Source organism: Zonotrichia leucophrys, chromosome 11 (assembly GCF_028769735.1).
Source record: "Zonotrichia leucophrys gambelii isolate GWCS_2022_RI chromosome 11, RI_Zleu_2.0, whole genome shotgun sequence".
In the NCBI taxonomy this organism is placed as follows: domain Eukaryota; kingdom Metazoa; phylum Chordata; class Aves; order Passeriformes; family Passerellidae; genus Zonotrichia; species Zonotrichia leucophrys.
Genome location: NC_088181.1, coordinates 2,352,190 through 2,370,333, shown reverse-complemented (window position 1 = coordinate 2,370,333; position 18,144 = coordinate 2,352,190). Strand labels below are relative to the sequence as shown.

At 63.2% G+C, this 18,144-nt stretch overlaps 1 protein-coding gene across 4 annotated transcripts in view; it reads right to left on the bottom strand.

Moving 5' to 3' along the window:
• Positions 1–18,144, bottom strand: part of GSE1 (Gse1 coiled-coil protein) — a 107,369-nt gene that overhangs the window by 66,707 nt on the left and 22,518 nt on the right. For all 4 annotated transcript variants that reach the window (XM_064723178.1, XM_064723180.1, XM_064723179.1 and 1 more), the window contains exon 2: positions 1,398–1,560. In XM_064723178.1, coding sequence (XP_064579248.1) covers positions 1,398–1,560 — 163 coding nt within the window. The remainder of the gene's footprint in view (positions 1–1,397; positions 1,561–18,144) is intronic.

Here is an 18,144-nt window from a genome sequence, read left to right as displayed (position 1 = left end):
TTTAATTTTCCTGGTGAATGCATTTGTGGTTCCGTCAGCATCCATCCGGACACGCACGCAGGATCCCCTCGGCATCCCAGCCCAACCACCCTGGCATGGCATTGACGCTGTGCTGGCAGAGCAGCGCCTCATGGTTTGGCAACCACAAAGGGATTTTGTGCACTGGGAAGTCCCGTGTGTCACACGAAGCTCAGCAGGACACCTGGGATGTGTCACCACCCCCAAGATATGGAGGTGCTCGCACAGATGCCAGCCTGGCTCTGCCTGACCACAGGGAACGCTGACACTGCGGGTCTCCATGCTCGGCACGGGGATAGATGCCATGCCAAGCTGTCCAGCTGTCACTGTCACCCCCTCTGGCCGAGGTCCCCGCAGGGGCAAAGGGGGGGTCACCGCTGTGTCCCCCCAGGAAGGGACGCGGCGCAGGCTGCCCGCTCAGCAGGGCTGGGAGCGCAGCAGCCGGACGCGGCGCGCAGATGAGATGTGGCAGGCGTGTAACAAGCCATTAGTCACTGTCACCTTTGCCCGGCAGCCACTGGCAGGGTAATAAATCCCGGGCTGACTCCAGCGGGCCCGTTCCAGGCCACGGCTCCCAGCTTGCCTCCACGCCACTGCCGGCTGGGCTGTGAGCAGCTTGTAAATGCATCCCAGCCCCCCCCGCCGGGGGACACAGCGCCTTGCGGGGTCCCCAACCCACAGCCAAATCCCTGTGGGGCTGATCGATGGGTGACATGGGCCACTGCATTCCTGAGAGGTGTCCTTCTCAGGGAATGTGAGGGGCCACAAATCCCCACCACCAAGCAGCCCCCTGGCCCTGCAGGCTGCCCCTTGGCTCTCCCTGCCCGCCCCAGCTTCCCGCCCGCTGCACCTTGCGGTTCCTGACTCTCCCCAGCCCAACGCCAGGAACCGGCATCGGCGCTTGTTACGGATCAAAGGAGCCTGGCATGGCCCAGCACAACACGGCCCGGCGCGCCCGCCGGGAAGGGCTGGCAAACAAGCCGGGCCAGGGAGGCGGCAGGCGGGAAGCACGCGTGATGCCTCTCCTAAAAATGCTGCTGCTCCTGACGGACAGGGCGGCCGAGTCCCTGGAGCCGCGGTCCATCCCAGCCCCGAGGGCCCCCCAGCTCCCCAGCACAGCCAGCCCAACACCGCGGCTCTCCTGGCGCCCACGGCCTGACTCACGGCCCCGGGCATGGCGGGCAGGCACTGCGGTGCTGTCGGGGTCACCTTCCCAGCGGGGCTGCGGGTGTTGGATCCCAACCCCAAACCGCCGGGCATGAGCCTTCACCGGGAGTCACAAGCAGCACATGGGGCTGATGGTCACCCCACAGCGGCACAGGGGACATCCCTTGGCAATGGCAGCTTTGTACCCTCCCGTATCCCCCCGCATCACCTACTTGTGGTTCCAGCGTCCGCACCCTCCGCATCCAAAGGCGTCCGCTGGCCGATGTCCGGGGCGGTGCTGCCGGTTCCCGGGCTCTCCCCAGCGCTGGCCACCCGGTGCCGGGACTCACCGGCTGCAGGCTTGGTGGCGGCTGTCTCCAGGGACGAAGAGGACGCCTGGAAGAGAAGCAGGACAGAGACTCAGCGCCGTTGCCTCTCCCGGGAGGGGTGGGGGGCACGGGGGGGTTCGGGGCGCACACACACACACACACACACAAGATGCTTTTGTTTTCCTGCCGGCCGGTGCACGTGGCCAGCACGGGAGCCGCACGCCAGCCCGCGCCGCGGGGCTACAGCTGGATCCGGCCCATGGCTCCCAGCACAGCCAGACAAGAAAGGCTGCAGGGGGGTGAGGACATGAATCAAAGCGGCGTCCCCTCGCCCGCCGGCGGCAGCTGGCCGGTTAGGCAGCTCCCGATTACTCAACCGGGCAGTGTTTACTCGAGATCAACAACCCCCCATCGCCTGCCCTGCCAGGCGGGCGAGGGAAACGTGCTGCTGGGATGGGGATGGCATTCCCGCTGTGCCTTGTTCGGGGACAGTCTCCCTCCTCGACTCCCGGGCGCTGCTGGGGCCCGGGGTTTGTTGTAGCTGTCACCCTCCTGCCCGGGCACACAGCTTGGGCTGTCACCGCTCCTGTTTAGCTTTAATAAAGCAACAGCCAGTGACACAACGCTCATCCCAGCACTGTGTGCCACCCTGGGAAAGACACACGGACAGCCCAGGTTCACAGGATGCTGCACCCACCCCGGGTAGGGTGGGATGCAAGTGGCCTCCCCCTGCCACAGGTGACACCGTGCGCCTGATTTGGGGACATTAGGACGTGGTGAGGATTTTATGTTAATCCTGTTTTGCTCAGGATTACTCCCATAAACATGGAGATGGATGGTCGGTGGATGCTTTGCTGGGAAGCCCTCAGACTCAATGAGCCACGCACACGAGCGGATGTATAAATTCACCGTTTGCTCCCAGGAAAGGTTTAATTTATGGAATCCATATGGCAGCGCCGCACAACCGCCAGCGCTTGGCACATCCCGTGAGTCCTCGAGTGCCACCACGTCCCAGCCCCAACTGGCGGGGTGCCACCAGCTGCCCCGGTGATGGCAGGATGCTCTTCTCTTCCCCAGTGATTAACAGAAGGTGACTTTCACAGCGGGCAGGGGACAAGCCCAGGGATCAGTCCCCACCCCTGGAGGTGGCAGGGATATCTCGGGAGGGAGGCCGTGCCACTGCTCCTCCTCCCAGGACAATGCCACCGGCAGCAGCAGGCAGCAATCCCCTACCTGTGGGCATGGGAAAGGTTGGGGCGCACTTTGATACCCGGAGCAACTAATCATTAATTAGCATTAATCACTCTCCATCACGTGTCACAGCAGCATTGGGCAAGACGCAGCTGGGAAGTCGCAGACCATGGTCTCGGTGGATTTTGACAGCTGGGCCAAGGCTGGCACCCTCCTGCTCCCCAAGGAGCCCCCCAGACCCCAACCCACCCATCAGCCCCACAGCACCAGCAGCCCGACCCCTCTGTTTTCCTGCCAAGGGATGCTGAGATGCAAAGGCACCAGAGACGGGTCGCACCTGCCCAAGGGCAGCCAGGATCGCACCCCCCCTCACCACCCGTGTCCCCTGGGACCCCCAGGCTCTGCACAGAGCACCGGCCGCCTCCTTGCTTTAACTTCAGCCGGCACTATCTGTCAGCAAATCATCCCCGGTTACACAGATAAGGAATAATTGATGCAAAGGAGCCATCTGTTTGCGAACACGGAATATCTGCTCAATTAGGAGGGATCTGTCCACCCAGATAAAGCATGGCGGCAGCCCCTCGGAGCGGGGGCCTTCCTCCCCAGCCACGTCCTCAAAGACTCGCCCCCAATTAGAGGTGAGCAGGTTGATTTGGGTGCTAATTTGCTAAGCAGCACCCTGAGGTGCTTGGGAAGAGGCTGGGAGGGAAGGGTGCTCTGCCACCAAGTGCTGAAATTTGAAAGGAGAGCTGGCAGATCCCCGATGTCCCAGTGTGATAAAGCTCAGCTCCTCCTGGCTCTGGGAGATGCTTATCTGGGGATGGAGAGAGGGGACCAGGACCTGTGCTTGCCCAATGGCACTGAGCTGAGGCTGGCCCACTCGTGACATATGGGTGGACGAGCCTGAAACAGCTCCCAGGACAGATCCACAACAAGGATCAGGGACACAGGGCACAGCCTCAGGCATGTCCGGGTCAGGGGTAGGTGTGCAGCGAGGTGACAGCAATGTGACATCGTTATGTGATGTTATTTACATGGGAAGAACGGAGATGGCACGCAGACCAGCTCCACAAGTGGCAAAACCACGGGGAAAAGGCTCCAACCAGAGCTGGCAGGGATGGCCCCATGGCATCACACTCCCCAAACCCTTCTGGGTGGCATCTGTCCCCATTACCCCAGCGGGTTCTTGGTATGAAGGACGTGGAGAGCTCAAGGGGGGTGAAAACAGAGCTGGTGGCCCCCAGGGACAGGCACAGAGGGGCACTGCCAGACACCACATCAGCTGTGTCACCTGTGCCCCACACCACCAGCAGGGTGCCCAGGGCAGGCAGTGTGGCAGCCCACGGACACAATGGCACCAAGGGCAGGGGATGGCGTCCCCATGTCCCCAGTGTGTCCCTCCCCACCAAGGACACATTCCTTCTGCTCCCATCTCGGCTCAATGCCTGCCGCAGCTCCCAGCTCTGCCCCAGCTTTGGGATGGCACTGGCGGAGTGGGAAAGCCAAGGGTAGGAGGCCACGCCAGCGCACTTCCTGTGCCTCCAGGACACCCAAAACGTGGCTTCCCCATTCCGCCTCCCCTGCTGCTGGGACAGGCTGCGGCGTGCACGGCGCCGGTGCCACCCGCCCACGGAAACGCCGCCCACGGGAATGCCCGCGGGCACAGCACGGCAGAGCCCCCACCCCAGCATCACCCCCAACCTGGCAGCACCCCGGAAAACCCCGGTATGGGGGTGGATGCAATCTTTGGCTCCTGGCTGGCATCACCCCGGCAAGGCGGCGGGCACGGAGCCTGGCGAGCGCCGGCACAGCTGCACCGGCTCCGGGGTTTGGCACAGCATGGATGCCAGCTCTGGTGAGTGAGCACGGGGTGAGGTGAGGGGGATGCCCAGCACAGGGGGGCTGCGTCCTGCTCTTCCCAGGGGATGCAGGGGCTGGCTGCAGGGCCTGGGGGACACAGCCCCTCGCTGTCCCCCGGCTCCCCCCAGGCCTGGAGGCGGCGCTCAGGATAAAAGGTGCTTTTGGAGTGCTGAGGGCTGCAGGAGCAGGCTCCCCCCAGCTCCCTTTGTCGCTGAGGCCCTCAAGCCCCCTGGCTCCTGCTGGGGCTTTATCACAGCACAGCCCCTGCCGTGTGTGCCCCCAGACGGTTCCAGCTGCTCTTCCCTCCAGGAAGCCTCTGCCCTTCTCATCCTTGTCCCAGCAGCCTGGAAACAGAGGGTTTTCCCACAGGAGCAGGCTGGGGTGCCCCTGGGGAGCTGGGGTGCCTGCTGGTGGCATGGCTTGGCCCTGATGGGTGCCCACGGGAGGGGTGGTGGCTGGCTCCATGCATCTCCACTGTATTTAAAGTTTCTCAGGCGTGTTTGCTGGCGGAAAGTTGGAACCTACAATTACAGCTGTGCTAACTCCTCATTAAAGAGGGGAAGGGAAAAAAAAAAAAAAGGCAAAGAAACAAAAGGCTCCAGACTGAGACACAGCACCGTTAACCCTTCCCAAGATGGGGATGTGGCCCCCCCAGGAAATTCATACAGCTGGAGGGGTGGATCACAGTGGTGGCAGGTGACACCATGCACTGAGGGTCTGCCCATGCCCATCAGTGCCCACCTGGATCCCTGCTCCGTGTCCTGGTGCAGCGTTGGTGCCGGCTGTGCCGCGGCGCCCGCGTGGGCACGGCTGCGGCTGTGCCGGAGCCGTTTGTCACGGCAGGGCTGCGGTTCCCGCTCGCTCTCCTCTCCAGCAGCGACACCGTGACGCCTGCTCCAGGAGCCCACACAATATGTTCGCACTCATCTCGCAGCTGCCCCCAGACAGCCCGCGGTGCCGCGCTCCTCGCCGGCGCGGGGGCCGCTCTGGGCCGGCACAGCCGCGACGTGCCCGCCCGGGAACTGGCATGGACGGAAGGGGCTGCAGACTGTGGTCAGGCTGGACGCCACAAGGGCAGGCGAGGCTGGAAACTCTACTGCCATGGGCAAGGGATGCACCGGCGGCTCCCCATGCCCCAGCACACTCAACCAGGCTGTGCCACGAACGCTGGGTACAGCAGACAGGGGGACAAGCCTGGCTGTGACCCCTGTGTGTCACTGCAGCCATCCTGCACCATACAGAGCAGAAGCTGGTGCCACACGCATCCCCCCCAGGACCCCATTCCCAGGGGTCTGACCCTGTGGCCACCCCAGCATGACCACAGCCCCCCTCATGCCCCATCCCCAGGGAACAGCAGGTCCCTGCGTCACTCTCCAGCCCCCCCCCCGGCGACACCACCTCAGCGCCGCGGCCGCAGCGCTCTGACAGCAGCTAACGAGCTGCAGGCAGCAATTTGGGTTATATATAGCCCCAAAGTGACTGCATCTAATTGCTCCAGCGCACACCGGCCCCGCCGCGGGGTCCGGGCGCCGGGCTCAAGGGGACAGGGTGAGCGGCACGTGCTCGGCCCCCTCCCCTGGGGGTCACCCCGTGTGACCCCCCGGGCACCCTGAGGCTGGCAGGGCACAACCATCACCCCATCCACGCCAGCCCCGAGGAGCTGGGCCGTTCCTGGCAGCTTTGTGCCAGGCCATAAGCGGCTTTGCCTAAAGCCGCCGTCCCAGCCCGTCCCAGCCAGGGACCCTAAGGAGCTTTTGTCCCCTCTCATTACGGGGTTCGGCCAGGGGGCCACGGGGTGCAGCACCCAGCAGCCTGTGGGCTCCACCAGCTGCTCTGGCAGCCCCGGGAGGGAGGCACGGCTGGAGGGAGGGAGGGAGGTGCTCCCTTTGTGGCAGCCCCCATCCCCTTGCAGCAGCTGCCAGGCGAGGCGGCGGGCGCGCAGATGCGGCCGGGGGAGGGAGATGCTGTGTCTGTGTATATATATGTGTGTGTGTGTGTGTGTGTGTGTGTGTGTGCAGGGGGGTCCCCCGCAGCAGCTCCCCACGCCGGCGGGGCAAGCGTGGGGAGGGGGAGCCGGAGCCGAAATTGTTTGCCAGCTTCCTCGAGACGGCACAATGGAGGGCGCGCAGGCGGATCCGGGGTCAGGGGTGAGAGCAGCAATAAGTGGTTTATGCCTTTTGTGAAGAGGCTGAACTGACAGCTCGCTGGATTAACAAAGACGTCCTCTGTTCCCGGGCAGGTCATGTGGAAAGCGCTGCGCCGACCCCTGTCACTTCTTTTTTTTGCAAGAACAGACATTTGTTCGCCGGCGAACAGGGAGGTGATGGAGGGGGAGGCGGGGGGCACGCAGCCGCCCGCTCCCGGCTTTTCCTCCAGCTCCTCTGGGGCTCTGGCCATGGGGACCGGCGGCTGCTCGCTGCTCTGACAGTCCTGGCCACGCCGTGTCACCTCCTGTGCCTCAGTTTCTCCAGGCTGTGACAAGAGCCGTGGCTGGTGGGGATGTCAGCACCTCCACCCCATGCCAGGGCAGTGCTGTCCTCCACAATGCTCCACATCCACACAAAATTCCCCCCGTGCTCATCCTTCCATCACCCCAGCACCAGGCTGGATGGGACCTGCTCAGTCCCTGTCCCACAGTGGGGACATTTCTAGCTGTGTTTCCCAGTCCCTACCAGCCTGGGGAATGCTCCCTTCAGCCTCTTTTCCAGGCAGGGAAACTGAGGCACAAGAGGGTGTGAGCATCCCACCCATGCATGGACAGCAGGGCTGGCAGCAGCGCTGCCACTCCTGGTCCCGGCCCTGCAGGGAACAATCAGCTTTTTCAAACCCACAAGGATTTCCTCAAGGTTGTGCAGCACAGAGCCTTCGCTGTCATCATCAGAGTCCGGAGCTAACAGCTGCAGTGCTGCCATCCCACAACAAACTGCCCTGGCCTCAGGTGTCCCTGCAGCTCCCACCTCCCTCTGTCACCACATCTCAGCCCTGGTGAAGGTCCCTCTGAGGCCACAGGGCCCAAAGCTGGGATGGGAGGGATGCAGCTTGGTGTCTGCCACCCAAATCCTGCTGAGATGTCATGCAGCTGCTCAGCCCCAGCCCCTGCTCCCCATCCCCATCTCAGGGACACCACAACCCAGCACAGCTCACCTTTCCCATCTCAGGGACACCACAACCCAGCACAGTTCACCCACCTCCAGCTCCAGAGTTGCCAGGCAGTCTGTGACCAGTGTCCCCTCCCTGCCACCCTAAATACCTGCCATGGGAAGCAGAGGCAACCACAAGGGGCTTTTCACTCTGGAAAACCCCACCCACCCCACAGCGGCTCAGGTTTTCGGGACATTCCCACACGTGCCAATCCCCAGGGGTAAACTGAGGCAGGGAGGAGCAGCCAGGCTGTGCTGGGTGAGGGGACACATCTGGGGGTCCCCATCCCTTTTGGGGGGGGACACATCACAGAAATCCCAGCCAGGGCCATCAGCTGGTGGCACGGTGGCATTAAAGCCCCAATCCGTGTCCCCCTTCTCCAGCTTAGCGCCCGTTCCCGGCTCCCTCCTGCCATCTAAAGACAGATTTACCGCCAGGTCCGGCGCTGCCTTAAGCCTCAGATTAAATGTGAACCATCTGCAAGGGGAAACCTTAATGCAGGATAATACCTGCCACACACACCCCTCCGTGTCACCACGCAGAGCCCCGCCGTGCCATCGAGGCCCTGAGCAGCACCACGTCCCTCCACGGGGGTCTTGGGGCTCTGCACATGATGATGCCACCCTCCTGGATGTCCCCATGGTCCTTGCTGTCCCCTCCTGGCACAGATCCCTGTGGGAGCTGCACGCCCAGCCCGTGTCCCCCTCCCCAAAGGAGCCACCCCAGGCAGGGGACACCCAGCGTGTGGTGGTGGTGGTGGGGGGGTCCAGCCAATGCCCCACCTGGTTAATTACTTTAAGTGATTAAAGTCTCTTCATCAGGGCAGCAGATTAGACCCTGCAGCTGGGAGCTGTTTTCCCTCACAATCTCCTCCCCCAGGGGACAACAAGGGGGGGTCCTGCACTGTCCCCGTTTTTAGGAGTAAATCCCACCTCCCCAGCCCCAAAAAGGTGGTTCAGGTGTGCTCTGTCCCCCCAGCATGGTGAAACCCCCATGAATGGCCAGACCAGCAGCATCACCCAGGGTGCAGAGGGGACATGGGGTCACCCAGGCTGTCCCTAGTGCTAGTGGGGACAAAGCTGGAGCATCACACAGCCAGGAATGACCTCTGTGGGGAGGGAGAAGGGATTCCTGGCGGGCAGTGAACCCCAAAGCTGGGTGGGGAAGGATGAAACACCTCCTGCCAACTCAGCACCCCAATGAATTACACGGGATCACAAGTCCCTGCTCAGGTCAGCAGGGAAAGGAGCCAGGCAGGTTTTCCACCACTCCTGATGGAGAATTTACAGCCAGGATCCACTGTGGGCTCAGTAATTAGTGCTGGGATGCTGAATCAGCACCTGGCCATTGGTACTGAAGGGATGGAGCTGGGGGGGCTCTGGGACCAATGGTGGCCCCCTAGGAGGGACACAAGGGGTGACCCAGCAGTGCCTGACAGTGGAAGGGGCCATCCCTATGGCTGGGAACACTGGAGCAAAGCTGGCAGCCCAGCATCCCATCCCAGTGTGCTGCTCCAGGACCAAATCCAGCCCAGGATCCCTCAGGTGTCACTCTGGGAACAGAACCCTCCCATCCCGTTCACCTAAAGACAAAAACCCCTCTGGCCCTCCCTTCCCAGCCTGGATACTCCATTCCCAGGATGCTCCAGCCCTGGGATGCCCGAGCATCCTCCCAGCTGTGCCCGGGCAGCCCTCTGGCCTTGACGGCTGCCATCAATTTCCCGGGGTCGGGAAAGGCAGGGCCGGCTCCCCGGCAGCTCCAGCCTCTGCTCCGAGGCTGATTACAGCCATTTCCCTGCCCATGCCCCCTCCCTCCCTCCCCGCTGTCTGCCTCCTGCCTCCGTCTGCTGCCTGGTTTTATGAGGGCCATTTCCAAGAGGTCGCTGGAAATAGATTTTTATCACCTCGTGATAAATATCGTTTATGGTGACATTACTGCTCCGAGCAGCCGTGCAGGGGAGAGGGAGGAGAGGCAGGAGGATGCTCCCATCCCCACGGGGCACCGGTTGTGCCCCTCCTCGTGTCCCTGTCCCCATTCCTGGAGGTTTGGGCAGCGCAATCAGACACCATCCATCCATCCATCCATCCATCCATCCATCCATCCATCCATGCCTCCACCCAGGCGGCAGGAACACAGGGAGCTGCATCATTAGCCCCGCGCGCCATTAAGCACTTAAAAAGCCATAGGAATAAGCCGCGCCATTAGCTGGCAGGCGAGCTGGGAGGGGAGGGATGCAGGGAGCCCAGCACGGAGCAGGGAATGTCACCACCCCCAGGGTGCCCTGGAAGCGGGGACAGAACCGCCCCCTTCCCGCACACGGCTCTCCAAGGTGGAAAACCAGGGGATTTCAGAGCTGGCACATGGCTTCTGCAAGGGGTGACGGCACTGGGCGCCTCTCCAGAGGGACTTTTCTGGGGAGAAGCAGCTCCTTGTTCATGCCCTGCTCTGCTTTGGGCATGGAGCTGGCACAGAAAGCCGGGAGGAAAAGCCACGGCTGAGCTGAGAACTGCAAACTCATGGCAGGGATGTTGCAAGGCTGCACGGGGGTGACCCAGGGGACAGGGTCCTGCCCCGGCCCAGCCCGCAGCAGGGACAGCTGCCAAGCCATGCCCACAGGCAGCTGCCTCTGGAAAAGGGCACGGCAGCGGGCAGGGGGCCAAGGCCAAGCTGCTCTCTCTGTGCCAGCCCTGCCACACACAGCGCCGGGCACTGGGTGGGAACAACAACTGCCCCGCTGAGCAGTGCCAAGGTGAGGGGTGGCACCTGTGGGGACACGGGCACAGCCCCCAGGGAGCCAGAGCTGGGGTGCAAAGTGGCAGCAAAACTGCACAGCCAGCAAAGAGCAACCCTGGCCTGCAGGCAGAGCACGGCACTGCCAGCCCGTGCCAAGAATCCTGTTTGCTCTCCCCAGCCCTGGCACTGGCTGCCTTGGGCAAGCCAAGTCCTGCCCCACTGCCTCAGTTTCCCCAGCCGGCAGGGGGTGGGTGGGCTGCCATGGGGGGACCCCAGCCTCGTGCTGTGGCTCCCTGTGACACGCAGTGTGACCTGGCTGTGACACAGAGCTGGGGTGACATCCTTGGGAAGGGACCCTCAGTGTGGGGCTGGCACTCTGTATGGGGACAAGCACGGCCAGATGGCAGCACCTGGCATGGTGGCACGACTCCTCCTCAGCTCCCCACACCTGGTGGGCAGAAAACAACACCAAAAAGGGCCAGTCCTGTCACCCTGATGGCACATGGGCTGCATGGGGACAGCCAGCCCCACATGCAGGGACGAGGAGTGCTGGTGCTGTGCACTCTGTTTCCCTCTGTGCTGCCAGGACAGGTGCCTTGGCCATCCAGTGCCACCCCCCACCAGCAGCTGGCACTGTCCCCTGTTGCCACATCCCACCTTTAGGACACGAATTCCCCAAGCCACTGCACCCCCTCGGGGACAAGGAATCCCTCCAGAAACCCCACAATGCCGGGCAGCAGGATGCCTGCAGAGCCAGCTGCCTCCTGTGCCCACGAAATGAGATTTGTTCACCTGGTGAGCGGCTCGGTGACCCCAGGTGCAGCTCCTGCCACCACCCCGTGGCTCCTGGCACGCAGCAGGAGCCAGCACGCCCTGGCAGGGCCACCTGGCTGGCGGTGACAGTGACCTTACCCCGCTGCCAGAGCGCTCCTGGCACAGCTCCTGGCACAGCGCTCGGCTCCCCTGGCCAAGGCAGGCTGCTGGCCTGGCACCCACCCTGCCACGGGGCAGCCAGCCACCCTCCCACCCTGGGCTGGCGGGAGGTGTGGACAGACAGACGGACAGACAGCACCAGCACAGCCCCCTGTGTGCCACCCTGAGCTCTGGCGTGGGGGTTTGGGCATCCCCTGCCCACAGCGGGACTGGCAAAGCCCAAAGGGCACCCCATGCATCACTGGGGGACAAATCCCAGCCCAGCAAACCCCAGCTCAGCACCCAGCTCAGCACCAGGGGGTGCCCCCATCACCCACACACAGAGCCCCACACTGCCCCCCAAACCCCTTTGCCTACGGCCCCCCAGGAGCCAGAGCTGAGCCCCCCAAGGTGGGCACATCTGCTGCAGCCCCCCGGCTGGGGTGCACCCCATTAGAGCTGTGCACGGGCCTGCTGGGGAGCAGGAAAACCATTCTGCTACTTTTTTAAAATAACACCACAGGGAAAAAAAAAAAAACAAACCAAAAAAAAAAAAAAAAAAAAAAAAAACCAAAACAAGAAGTGCAGAAGGCACCTGGCAACAGCAGCACACAAAGTTTGCAGCAAGTTCCACAAAGCCCCCCCACGGGTCAGGGGGACACAGGGGTCCCCCCACAGCCACCCCAAACACAGCCAGCAGAATTGGGGGTGACACACAACAAGTCAGGGGGGACACAGGGTTTATCCCCCCAACAATCCCCATGGGGTGCCCACCTCCCTCAAGGCTGGGCAGGGGTGTGAAGGGGGGCTACAGCAAGGGGGGTACAGGCAGAGATTGGGGGTACAGGGTGGGTACAACCAGGTGAGGGGGGCACAGGCAGTGCATGGGGGGCACAGAGGGGGGGGGGGATGCAGAAGGGTGTGGGGGGCATTTAGGATGGGGATGGAGGGGTACAAGGCGGGCAGAGGAGAGCTGGGGGCATTTAGGATGGGAATGGGGGGTATGAGTGTGAGGGGGGTACAGGCAGAGATTGGGGGTACACAGGGTGGATACAGACACTGCATCGGGGGGCACAGAGGGGTGGGGGGATGCAGGAGGGATACAGGGGGCATTTAGGATGGAGATGGAGGGGTACAAGTGTGAGGGGGGTACAGGCAGAGATTGGGGGTACAGGGTGGGTACAGGGAGGTGAGGGGGGCACAGGCAGTGCATGGGGGGGCACAGAGGGGTGGGGGGCATTTAGGATGGGGATGGAGGGGTACAAGTGTGAATGGGGTACAGGCAGAGATGAGGGAAATGCAGACTTGGGGTAGGGGCAGGGATGGGATGGGATGGGATGGGATGGGATGGGATGGGATGGGATGGGATGGGATGGGATGGGATGGGATGGGATGGGATGGGATGGGGGTACCCCCGGGCTGTGTGAGCGGGGCACAGCCAAGGCGGGGGGCACGCTCCGAGGGCAGGGCACGGGCAGCCCGCTGCCCTGCACGTACCTGCGGCGCGGGGCGCGGTGCGGTGCGGGCAGCGCGGTGACCCCGGCGGGCGGGCGGCGGCAGCGGGAGGAGGCGGCGGCAGCGCCGCGCACACGCACACGCGCGATCACAGATCACATCCCGAGCGAGCCGGCAGCGACAGGCGGGGGACACACAGACACACAGACAGACACACAGACACTGCTGGGGGAGCCGGGGGGGGGGGGTCAGCGAATTAACACCCGAGAAAAAGGCACTTACCCCTCGGCGGGGCTCGCACCGTGCGCGGGGGTGGCTGCGGGGTGGCGCTGCGAGGGGAGGGGGGATCAAAGGCTGGGGGTGGGATGGGGGGGGGGTCTCGCCAGCCCCCGCTGCCTGCCACAACAAAGAGCCAGACACAACAAAAGCAGCATATGGCCAGAGCCGCGCGGGGCTGTAAATTAAACATAAAGGGAAGATTAGATAATTAATGAGCGCTCCCGGGCCGGCCCCGGGGGAAGGGGAAGGCGAAGGGGGGGCTGCCTGCTGCGGGGAGCCCCGAGCCCCCCGCCCAGCCCCGGCGGGGAGGGGGCCGGGGGGCACCTGTTGGGAGGGAGGGAGGGAGGATGGGCAGCGGCCTCGCCAGCTGCTCCGGGGCGCAGCCTAAGAGGATTAGCGGGGGCATCCCGCCCCCGGCAAAAGGGCTTGGAGCTGCACGGCTGGGGGTGGGGGTCCCTTGAACCCCCCCACGTGCGGGGTCGCCTCTGCCCCAGCCTCGGGCAGCGTCTCGGAGGGGTTGGGCACGAATCCTGCATCCCTGGGGAAGGGAGGTGGGCTCCAATCCTGCATCCCTGCATCCCTGCCCGGGCAGCATCCCGGGGGGACAGGGGTAGGTTCGAATCCTGCATTCCTCTGCCACAAACACGCAGGGATTCACGCACAGCTCAGTGAGCTCCCACTCCTACGCAGGGAAGCCCTTGGGAATGCCCCAAATCCACCCCGCTAGGCTGGAGGGGAAACTGAGGCAGGATGGGGCATTACTGAGGCAGAAGAGGGGAAACAGGCAGGAGGGGGAAACTGAGGCAGGAGCGGGTAAATGAGGCAGGATGGGGGAAACTGAGGCAGGAGGGACACGGAAGGAAGAGAGAGGAAACTGAGGCAGGAGAGGGCGAGTCCGTGCTGGTGGCTCGGGCAAATCGGGGCTGTCCTGGAGCATCGGCAGGCAGGAGGGAGGAGGGGGCGCCCCGGGAAGGGGGTGCCAGAAGCAGCGCCAGGCCAGGGGAAGGAGTTAATCCCATTATTGGCAGGCTCACAGATGGCGGCTGCACTATTCCCCTGCTTAGCAGATTGAACAGATCAGGCAGGAGGGAGGGAAGGAGGTAGGGGGGGATGTCCCCCCCAAACACGCACAGAACAGGGGTGTGAGGGGCTGTGAACGCCCCTCTGCACCCCATGGGACCCTGTGAGCACCCAGGGGCGCTGCCCTGCTCCCCCAAACTGCACCCCTTGCCAACATCAATCCGCCCTGGCCGAGGGGTGGCTGACACAGCAGGGGACTTGGGGACACCCCTGCTGTCCCCAGGCCAAAGCTGCCACCCCCAGGTTCCCCGGGAGGTCCGGGGCCAGGTCCTGCTTCCCTGGCTCGGGGGGATTGCAGCAGCAGCAGCAGCAGCAGCAGCAGCCAGGGCTGGAGCCGGGATTAGGGAGTGTGGGAAAGGGCTGGCAGGGAGCCAGGGCCAGCCTGGAACGCCCCGAGCAGCGAGCACAACCCTAAAGGGACGGAGGGAGGGAGGGACGGGCAGAGGGAAGGATGGAGGGGTGACAGGAGGGATGAGGGAAGAACAGAAGCCAACAGCTCCTCACCCCCATCACCACAGCAGCACAGAACCGCAGGGCTCCATCCTGCCCCCAGCTCAGCGTGTGATGGCCCTGCCAGGGCTCAGCCACCTCCACCCCACAGCCCCTGGAGACCCCACAGACCCCCGCATGCCAGGTCCTGGTGGCTCCCAGCCCATCCCACCTCCACAGCAAAGCTGCCCATTTGCCTTCTGGAAAGCAGCTGGAGAACACTGAGCCTTGGATTGTGCAGGGTGAGCAGCTGTGCCCAGCCTGGCACCCCCCTGGGCACCCACATCAGCCCCACATCCCCCTCACCCTGCCTGGAGGGCACCCCCAGCGTGGGGAGGGCACAGTGAGACATCCCCTGAGCTGAGCCACCATTCCGGGGCTGCCAAGGCAATGGAGAGTGGGAATCTGGGTGGGAAAGGTTGGGATGCAATCCCACAGAGCTGGGGGCACACCAGGATGCAATGGGAGATGGGCTGGGGGCCCCCCAGATTCCACCCCAGGCAGGGAACTGGGATGTTCCCACTGCCTGCATTGGTGTCCCCATGCCAGTCCCTATGCTCTGCTTTTGGGGGGTCTCTGCAGGACTGGGGGTGCAGGAAGGTGAGCACTGGAGTGAGCACGGCCCCAGCATCCCAAAACCGCTCATCTGAGGGAATCCTGGCCACAGACTGACCCCCAGCAGCAGGGGACAGCCCCAGAGCCCTGGGGACACCAGGGGGACCGAGGGAAGTGGGACAGCCCTGGTGGCTCCCTATGCACACACAGCACAGGGTGGAGCCCAGGGCAAAACCCCCCAGGGGCAGGAGGGTGGGCAGGCTGCTCCTCAGCCCTTCGTGCCTCAGTTTCCCCAGCCGTGCCTCAGTTTCCCCCGGCATTCCGGCCCCATGGCTGCAGGCAGGAGCACCAGGGGCAGTTTCAGCAGTCCCTGCCCAGCCCCACGGCTCAGCCAGCCCACGGGGACAGTGCTGCTGCCAACCCTGCCCTTCCAGGAGCAGCTCAGCTCCCAGGGATCCACCCCAGCCATGGGCTTGGTGAGCACGGGGTGAGCATCCCTCTCACTGCCACCCCTTGCTCCAGGCACAGCCAGCTCAGGAACACGTTTGTGCCTCCAGAGCCAGCTCAAAACCCTGGAAAACTCACTGTGGGACTTGCCCAGCTCCCTTCCCCAGCACAGGGCTCCCCAAACCTCACAATTCCCCTCTGGGAGCTCAGCCCAGCCCCACTGCTCCCACAAACATCCAGGTCAGGGGATGGGGCACAGGGCAGCTCCCAGCCTGGCTCTGATGGCAGCCAGGGAGGGGAAATGGGCAGCTCTGGGTGAGGCTGGGCACTGGCACAGGGCTGGTGGCACGTGGGGACAGTGGGATGTGCAGAGCCTGTGGTGATCCAACACCTGCAGAAAGCCCCCAGATTTACTGGGGATGCTCAGCCACTCCTGGAGTGATCCAACACCTACAAAAACCCCTCAGATTTTGCTGGGGATGCTCAGCCACTCTTGGGGTGATCCAACACCTGCAAAAACCCCTCAGATTTGCTGGGGATGCTCAGCCACTCCTGGGGTGATCCAACACCTACAAAACCCCCTCAGATTTTGCTGGGGATGCTCAGCCACTCCTGGGGTGATCCAACACCTGCAAAAACCCCCAGATTTTATTGGGGATGCTCAACCACTCCTGGGGTGATCCAACACCTACAAAACCCCCTCAGATTTTGCTGGGGATGCTCAGCCACTCCTGGGGTGATCCAACACCTGCAAAACCCCCTCAGATTTGCTGGGGATGCTCAGCCACCCCCAGTTGTTTTTTTTTTGGAGGGGATCCCCCCCATTCCCATCCAGCAGTTCCCAGCCACAGGAGATGTTGAGGATCCATCAGGGGGGAGCAGGGAGGTTGAGGCTGGAGCTGCCTCAGTGCCAGCCCAGCCGGGCTCCCGGGGGACTAATACCGGCATGTAAATATTAGATACTTCTGTCTCCTCTGAGGCCAATTACACAAATCGTGGCAGCTCCCGCAGGACTCTCTGCTCCTACTTACTGTATCATCATTAACAGCTTATTAGAGAACAGCTGCTCCAAGAGGGGGAAACAAAAAAAGGAGAAGGCAGCAGGAGAGGCGGGAAGGAGACGGGCACGGAGGAGGAGGAGGAGGAGCAGGCGTGACCTTCACCCTGCCCCAGCACTCAGGGACAGCGGGGACAGCATCCCCATGGTGCCGCTGATGTGCTCAGACCTCTCTAAAACCCAGTGACAAACCAGTCCAAAATTCCTGCTGGGATCTGCTGTGGGATTGCCAGAAGGAGCTAGGAAGGGGACAGAGGGATGGGACTTGGGGACAGGAGTGAGGTGGCTCCAGGGACAGCAGGAGTTGGGGTGAAGTCACCAAAGCAGCCTGGCACCCTCGGGCAGGGGCGTTTTGGGGCTGGGAGGTGCCCTCATGCCCAGAGGGAGGAAATCCCTCAGCCTTTGGGTGCTGGGGTGGGAGAACAGGAGGTTTAGGATCAGCTCCCCAGCCTCCCCGAGGGGGGGGACACACATTCCCTAAACCAACAGCAGCATCATTAAAAGTGCAGCTAATTAGCAGCCAGACACTCCCTGCCCTCCTCCCGGTCCCCCAGGGGTGACAGCAGCCAGGCTGGGTGATGGGGGGATTTTGGGGTATCACAAATCTCCACCCTTCCCACTCCCTCCGAGTGCAATCAGGCACTGTCACTCCCAGCCCTGACACCCACTGATGTCCCCTGCGGCCACCAAGGCCAGGGGAGGTCACAGCAGGGTGGCCGGGGCAGGTGGCCCTGCTGGGAGCCGTGTCCCCGCGAGGGAGGGAGGGAGGGAGGGAGGGAGGATGTCACGACATGCTGCTGGTGCGCTCTAGCGTCAGGCTGCATTAATGCACGGCTGGCAGCAGGCACGGGCTGCACAGCTGGACACACCGCGGGGGTGGGGACGGACACCTGGACATGGATCTGGGAGGGGACGGACACCTGGACAGGGATTTGTGTGGGGACGGACAGACAGACACACCTGGACACGGATCTGTGTGGGGACAGACACCTGGACACGGATCCATGTGGGGACAGACAGACGGACACCTGGACATGGATCTGTGTGGGGACGGACATCTGGACATGGATCTGTGCAGGGATGGACACCTGGACACGGATCTGTGTGGGGACGGACAGACAGACACACCTGGACACGGATCTGTGTGGGGACAGACACCTGGACATGGATCTGGGAGGGGACAGACAGACGGACACCTGGACAGAGATTTGTGTGGGGACGGACAGACAGACACACCTGGACACGGATAAGGGAGGGGACAGACACCCGGACACGGATCCATGTGGGGACAGACACCTGGGCACGGATCTGTGTGGGAACAGACAGACAGACACCTGGATATGGATCTGTGTGGGGACAGACAGCCGGACACGGATTGTGTGGGGACGGACAAACAGACACACCTGGACATGGATCCATGTGGGGACAGACACCTGGACATGGATCTGTGTG